The 14,774-nt window shown below is 34.7% G+C and overlaps 1 protein-coding gene across 5 annotated transcripts; it reads left to right on the forward strand.

The window, feature by feature from the left end:
- Window positions 1-717: 717 nt before the first annotated feature.
- CCDC112 (coiled-coil domain containing 112) lies at window positions 718-13,866 on the forward strand. Of its 5 annotated transcripts, none has more exons than XM_039366330.1 (10): window positions 718-855; window positions 2,114-2,229; window positions 3,037-3,158; window positions 3,858-3,947; window positions 5,459-5,534; window positions 7,064-7,445; window positions 10,317-10,730; window positions 12,275-12,370; window positions 13,301-13,419; window positions 13,552-13,866. In XM_039366330.1, the coding sequence occupies exons 1-10, from the start codon at window positions 805-807 to the stop codon at window positions 13,580-13,582; spliced, it is 1,497 nt and encodes a 498-aa protein (XP_039222264.1). In that variant the 5' UTR covers window positions 718-804; the 3' UTR covers window positions 13,583-13,866. The 5 variants fall into 5 exon arrangements, with proteins under 5 accessions (XP_039222264.1, XP_039222266.1, XP_039222268.1 ...); XM_039366333.1 differs by lacking the exon at window positions 718-855 and adding an exon at window positions 890-996; XM_039366331.1 differs by lacking the exon at window positions 718-855 and adding an exon at window positions 1,026-1,073.
- Window positions 13,867-14,774: the final 908 nt, after the last annotated feature.

Below are 14,774 nucleotides of genomic sequence, written 5' to 3' on the forward strand. Positions count from 1 at the left end.
GAATCAATATGAACCATTTTCTTTAATGTACCTGGATGGCTTTCAACTGCTTCCCACTAATTAATTAAAAGTAAAAACCATGGAAATCACCAACATAATTGAAGCTGTGCAAAAAGAAAAAGAAATCCAGTAGGAACACATTTAAAAAAACTATTAAGCAATAAAGTATTTTCAGCAAAGGTTACTCTGTTTGCACCTCTGAGCATTTTGTATTGTTCTGCTTCTAGTTCTGCAGCTAGAGCAGTGTATAAAATGTTTTTTGTCACTAATTGTCTCTCTTAGCAGGCACATAGTCTTCAAAGTCAACTTATAAGGGAGCATCTGTAAACAAACTACCAAGTTCAGAGAACACCAAAAAGTCAACAGTTCAGATTCGGCATTTTTAATCCACCTATTTTTATTGTAATAATCTTATTTGTTTTTATTGCCTTCACTTAGCTTTCATTTTAGGAAAGTGGGTTTTGACAAATTTCAATAAACGGGGTTAGTGAAGTTCGATCTGAATCAAAACGAACATAAAAATGTACATTTTTTTTCATCCACACAGAATACAAACTTTTTTTTAATAAAGCATAAGAAATTTAGGATGTTATTAATTTTAAAGCTAGATTAATGATCTGAATATCTCTACTGATCCCCACGAGAAGCTCCTATAAAAAGCGTACAAAAAAGATAAAATTGGCCACTCCTCAAACCGTTGCCCACTCGCCCCGCTTTTAGTCGTACCGGCCTGACGTCAACCATAGAGATGAAAGGACTTCCCTCCGCCGCTGCGCTGTCCCGCCTCATTTCTCGGCTTGGAACATGGCTGCCCTAGCAACGCCGGCGCTTGAGGGGTGGGCCAGGTACCAACAGGTAAATTTGTCCACACCTGCTTCGCTAAAGCCTTCCTTCCCAGTTGCACAACGGGAGGGGGACGGGGCGGGGGGGGGGGAATCGTGACTTGGCTGGATATATCGAGCTGAGGTCAAACTCGCCACCCCACCTCGTCCCCCCGTAAGTTAACCGACCTTGACGTTAGCTGAGCTACAGTTCCTGGAATGCTGGCAGTTACCTTTTGCCGCCTCTGGAAGGTCCGAAGTAGGAAACTTATGCCAGAAGATCTGTATTTTGTTTTTTCCTGGGAAGTTAGGAATGTTAGCAGAAATGTACGGTGTCACCGGCTATTGCCGATTTCTTCCGAGGATAATGAAACCTGGTCATTTTCAAGGGAGCGGAGGAGAGCCTGTTCCTGACTGAAGAGGATCAGTAATTGAAGTCCTGGATACGAGAAAAGGGGGTGGGATAAGTCCCATACACCCAGGCTTGCAGAAACAAAAATCTATATACAAATCTCTGTAGTTATAAGACCATAGTTCGTTATGAAAAGTCGCTAGCCCTTCAACCAGTGATCTGAAGCTGAACGTTTTGCCTCTAAATATTAAATGTAAAAACCCTGTCCAGCATTATCAAATGCTTTTGGTGTCTTTTGTCTGTCTATACTTCATTTTTATGTGCTTGTTGGATGCTTTTTTTTTTCCTGCAACAATTGGGAGGCAGAAGCTACTTTTTTTTCCAGACAGTAAAGCTGGGAAGCACTGTCAGATTTTCTTCTGAAGGCTGCATTTGCCTCCTGCTCTCAACTCCTCTGTCATTTGCTGATGCTCCAGTTCCAGACATTTTGGGAAATATTGCTTTCCAGCTAGGCAAAATGCATATCCTGTTTAATTGCAGAGAAAATATTATTACTATCTTCCTGTTGTGTAAATGGGGCATCTTTTTGGTTGACACCCCCCCCTCCAGCATATTCCCTGATTTCTGGGAAAAAAAGTTTTTTTCCAGTTCTCTGCTACTTTATTGTCAAATTCAACATTCAACTATACAATATCCTTTGCATGGAATTTTGAAACTTGTTTGAGGTAGTAAAATATTAAAACATGTTAGCTTTGGAGGGTCCCTGCAGAATTGCTTTTACCATTTTATCATGTTATTAAAATGAACATCATTAAGATGAGGTTGAAGTAGTTTTAGATCTAAATTTAACTTTCCCCTCTCTTTATATTTTAGACACTCTTTAATGAAAATATACTAATGGATTTGGTTATAATGATTTTTAAAATTGTGTTTTGTGTAGAATGGCAGTTGTTTTAGTGCTCCAGATGCTCTTCAACATTTTCAGAGCTGGAAGACCAAAACTGATCAAGTTAAGAAAATTGAATTTATAAAAACAGGCAATAAACTAAAAAATCAGTAAGTTTAAATTCTGTAATGGTATAATTTGTCTAAAACAACACATAGGAATAAAGTAAAAATAAAATATTTTTAAAATGGTCAGGTATTGTAAAAAGAGCAAATATTTGAAATTTGTTAATATTTTTATTCAATGTAAATAGCTATATCGACCTTTAAGGTAGCTTGTTTAGTTTCACAAACATTTATTTTCATAATTTGCTCACCTTGTGGTTCAAACAGTATCTGCTAGTGGGTCCATACATCTGCAAAAAGAATGGAGTACAGACATGCAGAGATTGTTTTCCATTGGTGTACCTATGGACTGGACTAGTCCTCCCTTGGAAAAGTGATCAGTTTTATATGCTATTAAAAACTGCTATTTCAGAGAATTTTGCTTATTTATTTAAATAATGTATTTGGCCAGCCATCTCATAGCAGCGAATTGTTGGAATATGGATGTCTTCAGTCTGTATATTTTGGGGAGAAGTGTGAATTGAATTTATCATAAATTTATCATATTTTAGTTTTGGTTTGATATATGAAGACTTGGACATTTTATCATTTTTATAAATGTATTATAAACTGCCTTTGATTGTGGCAGGGATAAATCCAAGAGATGGTATGGTCTAATTGTTGATACCAGGCTAGAAACCAGGAGTCTGTGAGTTCTAGTCTTGCCTTAGACATGAAAGCCAGTTGGGTGACTTTAGCCCAATCTATCTCTCAGCTCACAACATCAGGTCTGGCATCAAGCAAATCTAATAGTAATATATATCCCATCCCTTGTCAAATATGTATTTCAACAAATCTTGTTCCTTTTCCTAGACTTGTGAACCTTGAAAAGGATAATAATGTTCTTCTTTTCAATAAGAAGAGTGATTTTAGGATGGAATATTGCATACTGGAAGAACTGGAACACAAACTGACTAAAAACCGGAAAACAGAAAGTAAAATGTTATTTTATTTATTTATATTTATTCATTAATTATTTTGAAAAATATTGAAAATAACTTCCTGATTCATTGTTATGTAAACAACTGATCAGCTTTGAGGTTTTCGTAGTGTGTTCCCCTGCAATTTGTATGAAGGTTAGTAGACCTTCAGAATAGCATCTCATTAAATAGCATTAGGAAATCTTCATTGATTGAAACAGTGGGTTTCCTGTTGGGAATTACATAATATTAGTGAACAGAACGAGAATACTTCAAAGTAATTATCTAATAGTAGAATAGGAGTTTTCTTTGCCATGGCCAGATTACCCATTGCCTCTGCAGAGAAAGTAGCGGTTTTGAAAGATATCTTTTTTCATTCATTGCCAGATCAAGGACCTTCATATAGAAAGAGATAGCAGAGGGGTGTGTGTGTGTGTTTGGAATGACATTTAAATAAAGATGAGTGGACTGACTGTATGCAAGATGATGCACTCTGACTTACAAAAATTGTTTAGCAAATTCTTAATATTTCAAAATTTCTTGCTTCATTTCTTAACATTTAAGAATTGTAGAGAACAGTGTTTTAGGCATTTGTGCAATTTTATGATACTTAAACATGAAGGAATTCAAAGTGATAAGAGGGCAAGATATTAAAGCAACATAATTTTCTAGTGGAAAAATACTAAGATGCTGTGTGGGTTTTTTTTTTTAAAGAAGCAAAAATACAGCAAAAACTGACCAGAATCCATAGTACTGTTAAGGGACTTCAGCGACAGCTAAAAGATGTGAAACCAACTCCAGAATGTAAGCCACTAATAACGTTTTAGTTATACGAGCAAAATCGCTAAAAATAGTTGGAATAATTGTGCTGTATTTTAGTAATAGTACTTTGCAATTTCCTAATGATAAAGTTGAAAAGTTTTTTTATTTCATGTTTGGGTTAAACTGAACAGAGTTGCAAAGTAACATTGAGACTTTATAGTTTTCAGTTCACTTGCTAAGAAATATGTTGAAATTATTATTATCTATTCACAAAAATATGAAGTCACAGCTACCATTTCTTTGGTCTTTATACACATTGAGTACTTCCCAAGAACTTAGAATACTGTAAGGCAGGGGTGTCAAACTGCCGGCCCACGGGCCAGACATGTCATGTGGAAGCCACGCCCACCCCATTGCCGGCAATGGCAAAACAGTACCGATACGTCGCGCGACGTCACGTGATGTTGCGAGTTTGACATGTCTGCTGTAAGGTATCAGTGTAGTATGTGTATGGATCCAAGCAGTATGACCTTTTACAATTGACTAATGGAAATTTTGCCAATGTGCACATTTTATAAATGCTGCCCAAGATTTTTTGATATGGTATTCTGTGTGCCGATAACTACTGGAACCATTATGGCTAGTTTATGCCATAATCTTCCAACTTTGATTTTCATTATTATGGATCATCGCATAGTCAGCCAGATGTTCAGACTAGATTTGGCATTTTATCCACCTATTGGATACACAGCAACTTGAAATCACACGTGCCGGTTTTTTAGTTGGTATTGGTTTCATATGCATTTCTATTATTTTATCTCACCTTTTTTTTTAAAAAAAATGCTCAACTCAAGGCAGTGTACGTACCTCTTGTTTCCTATTTTCTCCACAACAACCATATGGGATGAGTTGAGCTGAAAGAGTGTGACTGGCCCAAAGTCACCTAGCCAGTATTCATGCCCAAGAGAATTCACTTTCCTGGCACAACACCAAACTTGCTTTCTTAAGTTTAAAAAATGCAAAGAACCTTAGAAAAAAAAATTCAAAGGATAATGTTGATGTCACTTTAGACATTTCTGAAGTGAGTATTGTGACTTTATATTAACATCAGGGCAGCCACAATTATCCTTTTATCTGGGATCAAATCAGAATGACTAGGTACAGAATGGAACAGGACACCTTCAGCTGGAATTGTTGCATAAAAGGGGATTCTAGCAAAGGAAGGTCTTATGGGAAGCCTCTGCTGCCAAAGTTTTCTTTTCTGTCTCACTGTTGAAGATACAAGAAATTTATCAATTTTTAAAAATCTTATTATTCTATGTCAGGATCATTTAATTGTAACTTGATTTTGTTAATTTATTTTCTGATTATGCTTCTGTTCTTGACACACACATTTTGGGAACTGAATAGCACACTTCATATATCAAATCTTTCTTTTTTGTTATATTACTTTTAAGTTGGATTATTTAAGATACACTATCTTTCTCTGCTTTGTGATACGTTTGAAATTCTCGGTTTTGACATGCAAATATTATCTCCTCTCTCTTTTGTAGTTGTTGACAAGCTTAGAGAAATGATGGAAGAAACTGAAACAGCAATAAGTTCTTTTAAAGAAGAGCAGCGACAAATGTATTTATGTTTTTTTAAAAAAATAAAATATGTATATCTTGGGTTTTGTTACCATAAGTTAATTAATAGGAAAATTTAAAATGTTAACCAGGAAACATTCATATAATATTTAAAAAGTTAATAAAAATGAAAGAATACAAAAGGATACAAATCTAACTTTATTAAAAGTTTTCCAGTAAATTAGCATTTCTGCTATAAATAATCCAGAGGCCTTTTAATAGTGTTATAGAAAGTCATTGAAGTAAGAACTACAAATAATATGTAGAAAGTAAATTCTAAAATTTATTTATTTAGCGGGCATGTCTTGTGGCAATTTTTAATCTACCCTCACTCTTAGTATTTGATATAAAATCAACACTTGAAATATTCAGTATATTCTCAAAAGCTAAATTTGTTTATGTAACAAAGATATATTTAGTAATATTGTATATATTATAATCCATAAAACAGTAAAGTGCATTTTAAAGACATGAAATGTTCTCTTCTTTTGCCCTTTTTATGAAAGTCAAGTATTAAATTCCTGTTGTCCACTAGGTTTTCTTTGTTTCAAATTGTAAATGTTCGTGAGCGTTCCATTTAAACAAAAATTCAGCATATAAATTAAATAATTCATAAAATTAAAATGTATGGCTGGATTACAGAATAAAGCAGCATCTTCCAGAAGCCCACATCTGACATGAGCACTGGAGATAGAGGATATTCTTTTTTCCTCCTCTTCCATTTTTTTTTTATTTCAGGAAAGAAAATTCTGTTCTTGAGTAATGTAGAAAGAGGGAAGTCAAGGCTAACAATGACTGTAGAAAACATTCTCTTTCCCAATTAACTGTGGTTCACCTGGGAAAGATAGATCCCCGTTAGCAAACTCATCTCTGCCACTCAGACCATTTAAATGGGGGATATGAACTGCTGTTTAGCTGATTGAGCAGTTCATCCAGAAATGTAACATTCATTATTTTTGTTATGAGTTTGTCTGGCAGCCATGACCATGACTTTTCTTTCAACCTACTTATATAAGGAAGGGACAATAATTTTGACCAATTTGTGCTATTGCTATAAAAATTGTGTATATGTATGTGTGTGTGTAGGAATGTAAAAGAAAAGCCTTTAATGTGCTGGTGTGCTATATTTTTTTATCTTTGATTTATATTTCTACTGTATGAAAAAATAATTAATTTAAAAGTTAACCGAAATTCTCTTAATTTTAGATATGTATTTTACTTTGTGTTTAATTATGTAAGGCAATAAAGTATTTGGCCTTTGTAAGAATAATATTTACATTTTATTATATCTTTGTGATTTAAAGCTCTCTGAAGAATATTTCTGAGGTTTGCTACCAGTGTCAGGACTTAAAGATCTGTTCTAAATATATACATCCAAAACCCATTTGGATTTTCTAAGTGATATATCACACTGCTTTTGTATATTTGTTCAGTTTGTACAACTGTATGAGAATGAAACTTAGGCACAAAACTAGTCACGTTATTTTTTATTCTATGTTAGATTATTTATTTATATTTTTAAAATTTTAGTTATGATGAACTTCTAAGAGAGGAAAAGGCTGCTACAAATGAGATCAGTGCTTTGGAAAGAAAAATCGAGATGTGGACTGTAGGAACTTCAGCTGCAAGAATTTTCAAGCAATGTGTATTTCCAGTACATAAGGAAGTCCAAAATCAACTTCCTGAAGAAGTCCTTGAGCTTGAAAAATTTCTTCAGCAAACTGGAGGAAGGCAAGGAGGTTGGGATGAATGTGATCATCAAATCTTCCTAAAAATTTGGAGAAAACATAAAGGGAAACCGTCATATATCACTGAAACCCTTGAGTTCCTCCCCTATAGAACAAAGGAAGACATTCAATCACATGAGAAATGGCATCAAGAATTTCTAATTTTAGAATCACATAAAAAGGAGGTGAGAGAATTTTGCCAATTCATTTGTCTATAAATTTAATAGGGCCACTGCATATTAGAATTGATCTATGCCAGTGGTGGCGAACCTATGGCACGGGTGCCAGAGGTGGCACTCAGAGCCCTCTCTGTGGGCACGCATACCGTCGCCCAGTCCTAGGCCTTCAGCTGGGTTTTATAAAACCTTTTCACTTTAGGCCTCCACTGTGTGCAAAAAAAAAAAAGGTTGAATCAATCAGCCAATTTCAACTTCTCGCGGGGAAAAAAACGATCTTGCAAAGTTGGAATTGGTTGATTGAACTTTTTAGTCCCACACAGTCTGCTGTTACCACCGCAGCCACGCCCACCCAATGGGCCACACCCACCCGGCACCCGACAATGCATAAGTGGGTTTTGGATTGCAGTTTGGGCACTCGGTCTCTAAAAAGTTCACCATCACTGATCTATGCAATTAGGTTTTTCCTAACCACTTGTTCTTTATTTATGCTAGCATGTAAATGTTTTCTAGTTTCATCAATACTCCCTTACCTGGCACCTCTAGATTGGTAGAATGATAAATTCCACAATTCCAATTGTTATGCTAGGTATTGGATTTAGAATAGAAAGAGTACTTATGTGATGTAGTAATTACAGATGATAATGTTCAGTGCTTTTGAACACAAGAATATGCAATAACTGTTGCAATAACCAAGAATATTTTACAGTACTCAACTTACAGCAATTTGTTTAGTAGCTGTTCAAAGTTACAATAGCACTGGAAAAAGTGACTTATGACCGTTTTTCACACTTACTACCATTGCAGCACCCCTATGGTCATGTAATCAAAATTTGAATGCTTAGCAACTGGTCTGTATTTATGATAGTTGCAATATTCTGGGGTCATGTGATCACCTTTTGAAACCTTCTGCCAAGCAAAGTCAATGGGGAAGCCAGATTCACTTAACTGTTATTAACAACTGCAATGATTCACTTAACAACTGTGGCAAGGTCATAAAATAGGGCAAAACTCACTTAACAATTGTTTCACTTAGCAACAGAAATTTTGGAGTCAATTGTGATTGTAACTGGAGGACTACCTGTATTTGGGGAAAATAGGTTGTCCTTCTTTGGGTTCTATATTAGACTACACCACTTCATGCTCTTTCTCTTTTATTCTTACAGCCTATAATTCCCCTGCCAACAAACATTCACCTCGTTGTTCATTGTTCCTCTATTCTAAGGGTTTGGTGATAGTCGTACAGACTGGAATTTATTCACTTTTGATCAGAATGTGTAATTCTGCATTTAAGACTCAAATCTAACAAGGCTATGGAAATGAGTTCCATTGAAATGTGAAAGCATAATAGTCTAACAAAGAATTGCAGTAGTTTAGTTGTTATTTCCTAATCATAGTCCTTGATTTATGACTGATCACTTAGATGTATGCTTTGCATCCTTCCCTAAGCCTGGAAGGATTTGTAATAATAATAATAATAATAGTAAAGTTGGAAGGGACCTTGGAGGTCGTCTGGTCCAACCCCCTGCTTAAGCAGGAAACCCTATACCATTTCAGACAAATGGCTGTCCAGTCTCTTCTTGAAAACTTCCAGCGTTGGAGCATTCACTGCTTCTGGAGGCAGGTTGTTCCACTGGTTAATTGTCCTAACTGTCAGGAAGTTTCTCCTCAGTTCTAGGTTGCTTCTCTCCTTGATTAGTTTCCATCCATTGCTTCTTGTCTTGCTTTCAGCTGCCTTGGAAAATAGCTTGACTCCCTCTTCTTTGTGGCAGCCCCTGAGATATTGGAATACAGTTATCATGTCCCTCCTCGTCCTTCTCTTCACTAAACTAGACATACCCAATTCCAGCAGCCGTACCTTTATATGCTTTAGCCTCCAGTCCCCTAATCATCTTTGTTTAATCTACAATGGTCTAGATACAGTGTTAAGGAAAAAGAGCAAGTCGCTCCATTCTTGAACCATTAGGCATAATCCCAGAAGTGGCCATTTTTGAGCACCAACAATTTACAAATCAGTAGATGACTGGAAATAAATTATGTGAAAGTATTTAGTACTATGTCTGTCTGTCCAGGTAAACCAAACAAGAAACATTACCAGATGATAATTGTACTTTCTTGTAAGGCTACATTAACAGAATCTTGTAAGTTTGAAAGTACAAATCTCCCGTCGCTGCTTCTAACAGCCTGATTAATTAGGCCAAGTCCTTCCTAAGTTTCTTTCTCTGACTGTTAAACCACTAGGAGCTCCTCTCTCTCTTGTCAGATTATTCTTTAGGCAGCATCCCCTCCCTCCCATGGTCATTCCCATATACCATTATGGCCCATCAGAAGGATATCTAAAAATAGAATGGAATCAGATTTGTTGTAGGAAGAGGCCAGCAAAGGAAAAATGGAGTTAAAAAAAATAGGTTGGGTCTGGCTAGGTTTAGTCAAATTAATCCCTGGGGAGAAAGGATACACAAACACACATGCAAGATACCGATTTGTTATGCAGAATTAATGCAGGCACCTCCTATGGCGACGTCCTGTAAAGGAGCAGAAAAGATTTCTAGAAGCCATGCTGTAAATGTTTTCCTTTCATTGATTGCCTGGAAAATTCCCAATACTTAGCTATAACAGCAAAAACAAAAAACAAAAACAAAAAAAATCCTGTTAGATCAGCCTAAAACCCATCCTAGTATACTAATTTGTTTCTCACTGTTGTCAGACAGATTTTTAAGATCTCTTCAGAAGCATGACAACACTTACGGATCTAATTGTACAGATTATTAATAAGAAGCACAGTCTTAGGTCCTTTTTTCCTTCAGAGGATTAGAAATGCCACGATGATAAATTTATTTACTTATGAATTATTTTATTCACTTTACTGTTACCCTCTAGGCCATTAAAAAATGGAAGATGAAGAAACAAGAAGAAAAAGGTACAATCTTAATCCAGAAAGAAAATCCTGAGGAAGTGCTCACTGATATTCACTGTCAGCGTGAAGCTCAGAAGCAGAAAACTGAAGAGGAAAGGAAAAAAAGATTAGCAGAGCTTGAGGCATGGAAGAAAGAAAAAGCACTTGCAACTGCAGCAAAACAGGAAGTTCAGTTAAAAGAGGAAGAAGAGAAGGAGAAAAAAAAGCAGAGAGAACGTCAGCGGCAGCTTCAAATGAAGTTATTGTTGGAAGATTATAGTAGAGAGAAAAAGGAACAGGAAGAGCTGCTGAGACTTGAAAAAGAAAAGAGAGAGGAAGCTGAAAGGGAAGAGAGGAAAAGAACTGCAGCAGAAGAAATTGTTAAATTCCAGGAACGAGTGAGTAGTCTTGTTTATCTCTTCCATATTTTCTCCAGGTTTCTTTGTATTTTCATATGAAAAGGGCAATTCTGTATCACTATATGAAGCTTCCTGGTGATGGACATTTAAATTCATCTGGCTACAATTGTTTCCAGTTAAAACAGCAAATCCTTAGAATTATTTTCTAAAATAATGATTCATGTAGGCTTAAAATAACCACTTGATTAGGGTAATCAAGAATTGAATTGATGAGATAGTAATTGTGAAAAACAAATGCATGAAGCAGTTGTCTCTCCAGGATTTCCTTAAAGCAAAAGAAGGATGTTCTACATGCTGTTATCAAAGAATATACTATATTAAGTTTGAAGACGTCAGAATGGACTGCAGTTTATTTATCCATAAGAGTGGTCTTTGCCAATTCTAGAGAACTCTGGGTAAAGTACAAAATATAACAGAATAACAAAATAGCATATATAATATCATGATAATATAACAATAGCAACAAAAACTAATCATCTCACCACCGAGAACAATATACAAGCAACCTCTAAAGGTGTTCTTCACTCTTCCTCAGAAGGTCATAAGGAGAACAGCCAGTCTCCCTTCAGGGAACAAGCTGTATCAAAAGCTATATTACTCTCACCAATTACCTTTGTTTCATTCAAGAAGATCAGAAACGTATTTTTCAAATCCTTATATGGCAAAAATGTGTCCCTGTATTTATTTCATTTCCTAATTGCATTTCACATTTATATCCTTTGTTCTTTTAATCAAATGCCCCTTGCTTGCCTAATCCCAAATTTCTTATTCATTGACCATGTTTGACTTCGTACTTTTAGATAGAGATTAGCTATAGTCTGTTCACTAATATCATATCCCAGTATTAGCGTTAGCAAATTGGATGCTATAATGAGGTTATTACCATGTTAATATAGTTCTAATGTAGCCGCTTTTATCAAGCACTTGTTTTAAATTTTGACTTGAATAAAAATCCAATTTAAAAATTTAAAAATCCATTAACCAATATTTGATCTTTATATCCCCCTGCCTGCAGGAGAGTTGCCAAAGCAGATTTCTGCAAACCTCAGGCATCCTTGTGTTCTATGAGAATGAAGGGCAGTTGTAGTGACCACAGTTGAGATTGACAACTTAGTTGTTAAGGGAAGCGGCTGCTGATTAAAACTGTGATTGTCCTTATAATCTTATTTCAGCTTTCCTTTGCTTTATAGACCTGCAAAGGTTATAAATGCAAGGACTATCTGTATGGAAGAGAGAGAAAACTAGTCAAGAGCTAAGTAGCATTCAAGTCTTCATTGGTGAATGTAAAATATAACAGTGCTACATATTCTGGCCATTTGGGCAAGGTTATTGCTTAAGATTATTCATAGTAAATAATGAATTGACACTGGCTACTTAACTATTGTAACAACAGTAACAAAAAACTATTTCTTATTTCTTTATTTTGTTTATTCAATTTATATGGTGGCCTATCTCAAACAAAAGCCTCTGGGGGGAGGGGGAGAGAGAGTGATTTATAGCAATATTTCATTTATTTTATTCAGGATCTGCATAAACTTGAGTTGAAGTTTCTAGAAAGGCAGGCAAAGGAAGATGAAAAGATTGAAAAAGAAAAAAGATTGTCTAAGCTGAGAAAGAAGGTAAGAATTTAATATACATTATATATCTCAGTCCCATGTACATTTCTCAGAAGTGTTCCTCTGACTTCAAAGAACTCTGGCATTTAAAAATTATCACATATGATATTAGTTTCTTATTGAAATGTCATTATATAACATCCTGAAACTGGAATTTAGTCACCCATATGGAAGCCAGAGGAAAAGTTGTAAATAAGTTAGAATGAAAGAAAATGCAAAAGAAATTGAGTTGAAAGTAACTGAAGTAGGTGTACAAAGCGCATAATATGTCATTTAAAAAATAAAATAGGATCTTATCTATCACCTTCTCTTCTTTAGAAATAAAATTAAAATTAAATCTGTATAGATGATGAATTAACAGTAATTCCTAATGGATTTATTTGGTTTTTCTTCTAAGTGTTTTAGGATTGTTGACACAGACTTTAGTTTAATGCCTGGTATCTAATTGGTAAGCCCCGTGGAATTTAGTAAAACTAACTTTGTGCAAAATTGTTTTCAATTGAACTTTAAATATTAAACAATATGTGAAATGTATTATTTTTATTAAACTTTATTAGTAATAGCAATGGAAACATAGCATTTAATTATGATCCATAAACTGATAATTCTAAAATATTGGCATAATAATCTTGGTGGACTGAAAGTTAATTTTTGTATTTCTAGTGGTCTTGGTTCCATCAGGTTTGGTACCACTCCGTAATTACTGTCTGGCCCCATTTGACTTCTTTTCTGTTAGTAATTGCCATTCTTTTGATTTGTATCTTTGTTCTAAGTATCCAGCAAGAATCAGATGCATGATAAATTACTGGTCTTCAATCCAAACTAATATGAAAATACAGTGCTATGCAAGTTTACTTTTTACTCTTTATTATTTAATTCATTTGTACTTGCAATTGCCTTAAATGACTTTTTCTGTATTTTCACTATTAACAGGTTCACATTAATGTAACTCGGGATCCATGCAGGTTATTCAGACCTACAAAAGTTTGGGAAGAACGAACAAAAGAGATTGGACCTATAGGTACAGGGCCAGTGTTGTATATTCCTCATAGGTGAGAAAATTAAAATATTTTATATAATTAATGTACATCTTAAATTACCTTAAATTTAAATATTTATGTGATTAATGAACTTTTATATGATTAATATATTTGCAAGATACTAATCTGTTTTTATATTGATAGGGCTGTCCCAAGCTGGCGACAGGGATTATAATTGGACATCTGCAAATAATTTATTTGAAGATAATACAACAACATTATTAGTTTGTGTTATATATGAGAAATATTGTAAATGTACATATGTTATGTTAAATAAAAATCAAGTATATTGTTTCATTGTAAAATACTTGCAAAAGCTTTTTTTTGTTTGAATTTTTTTTCTCTAGAACCCGAGTTTAGCAAGTGACCTATTTCTGTAAAGTTCAAAAAAAGTGAATGTATTGTTTTCTGTGTACTTTCACTGTTTTTTTCAATCCAGAAATAAACAGATAAAAATAACAAGTGTTTTTTCTTTGCTTTACTTAGTAGATTGATTATATAATGTATCTCAGATTAATTTAAGAGGATAAGCAGATAATATCTTAATGTTACTGAAATGGGACAGAAAATAATAAGCTCTTGTTATAGAGAAATGAGTTGTTTCTTAATCTCCATCCTTCAAAACTAAATTTTTTTACAAATAAATAAAACATTTAAAAACCCTAGAGCAAGAGGTCCCCAATCTTTTGGGCACCAGACCCGGTTACATGGAGAGAGGTTTTTCCATGGAGTGGAGGGGGCGTGGTTTTATGTGCTGCCTGCATCCCGTGGATGGGGCTTTGCTTGTTTGCGCGGCCTGGTTGCTGGCATGCTGCGGACCGGGGATTGGGGATCCCTGCTCTAGAGAGAGAGAGAGAGACAGTATTATTTTCTTTCTGCATACTCTTCCAAACAACTGAAAATGTTTCAAAGTAAGCTTGTCCAAGATTAAATTGTGCAACTTAAAATGTATTTTAAAAGTTTTACAAAGAACATAAAAACTAAGACAAACTAATAAAAAGAAAAAGCAGAAAAGAGAAATAGAAAAAAGTCAAACGTGCCAAAAGAAATAAAAACTTCTGATTTCTTTTGCAACAAATATACTGTCAATACAATTACAAAATTATTTCTTTCTCTATGATGACAAAAGAAAGCTCACTCTATTATTCAGTTGTTTTTCTAATTATCAAAACCATATATCGTAAGTACATTGTTTTCATTTCATCCAAAAAATCTAATAAGGGGTTTCCAGTCACCCATATATGTAGATATTGTTTTTTCTATAAGCAAAGAAAAAAATAGTCATCTATATGGAAGCTTCATCACCTTCACCAGTCATTTGTCCATTGTGGGTATTATCAAACTTTGTCACTTTGGAGCACATTGTA

This window comes from Crotalus tigris, unplaced genomic scaffold, assembly GCF_016545835.1.
Source record: "Crotalus tigris isolate CLP2741 ecotype Arizona unplaced genomic scaffold, ASM1654583v1 scf7180000020264.354078, whole genome shotgun sequence".
Lineage (NCBI taxonomy): Eukaryota > Metazoa > Chordata > Lepidosauria > Squamata > Viperidae > Crotalus > Crotalus tigris.

Excerpts from the sequence above, each read along its gene's own strand:
- CCDC112 (XM_039366330.1), top strand. The coding sequence starts at position 805 with ATGGCTGCCCTAGCAACGCCGGCGCTTGAGGGGTGGGCCAGGTACCAA. Across the intron at positions 3,948-5,458 it reads TGTGAAACCAACTCCAGAAT|TTGTTGACAAGCTTAGAGAA; the intron begins GTAAGCCACTAA and ends TCTCTTTTGTAG. Across the intron at positions 5,535-7,063 it reads AAAGAAGAGCAGCGACAAAT|TTATGATGAACTTCTAAGAG; the intron begins GTATTTATGTTT and ends TTAAAATTTTAG.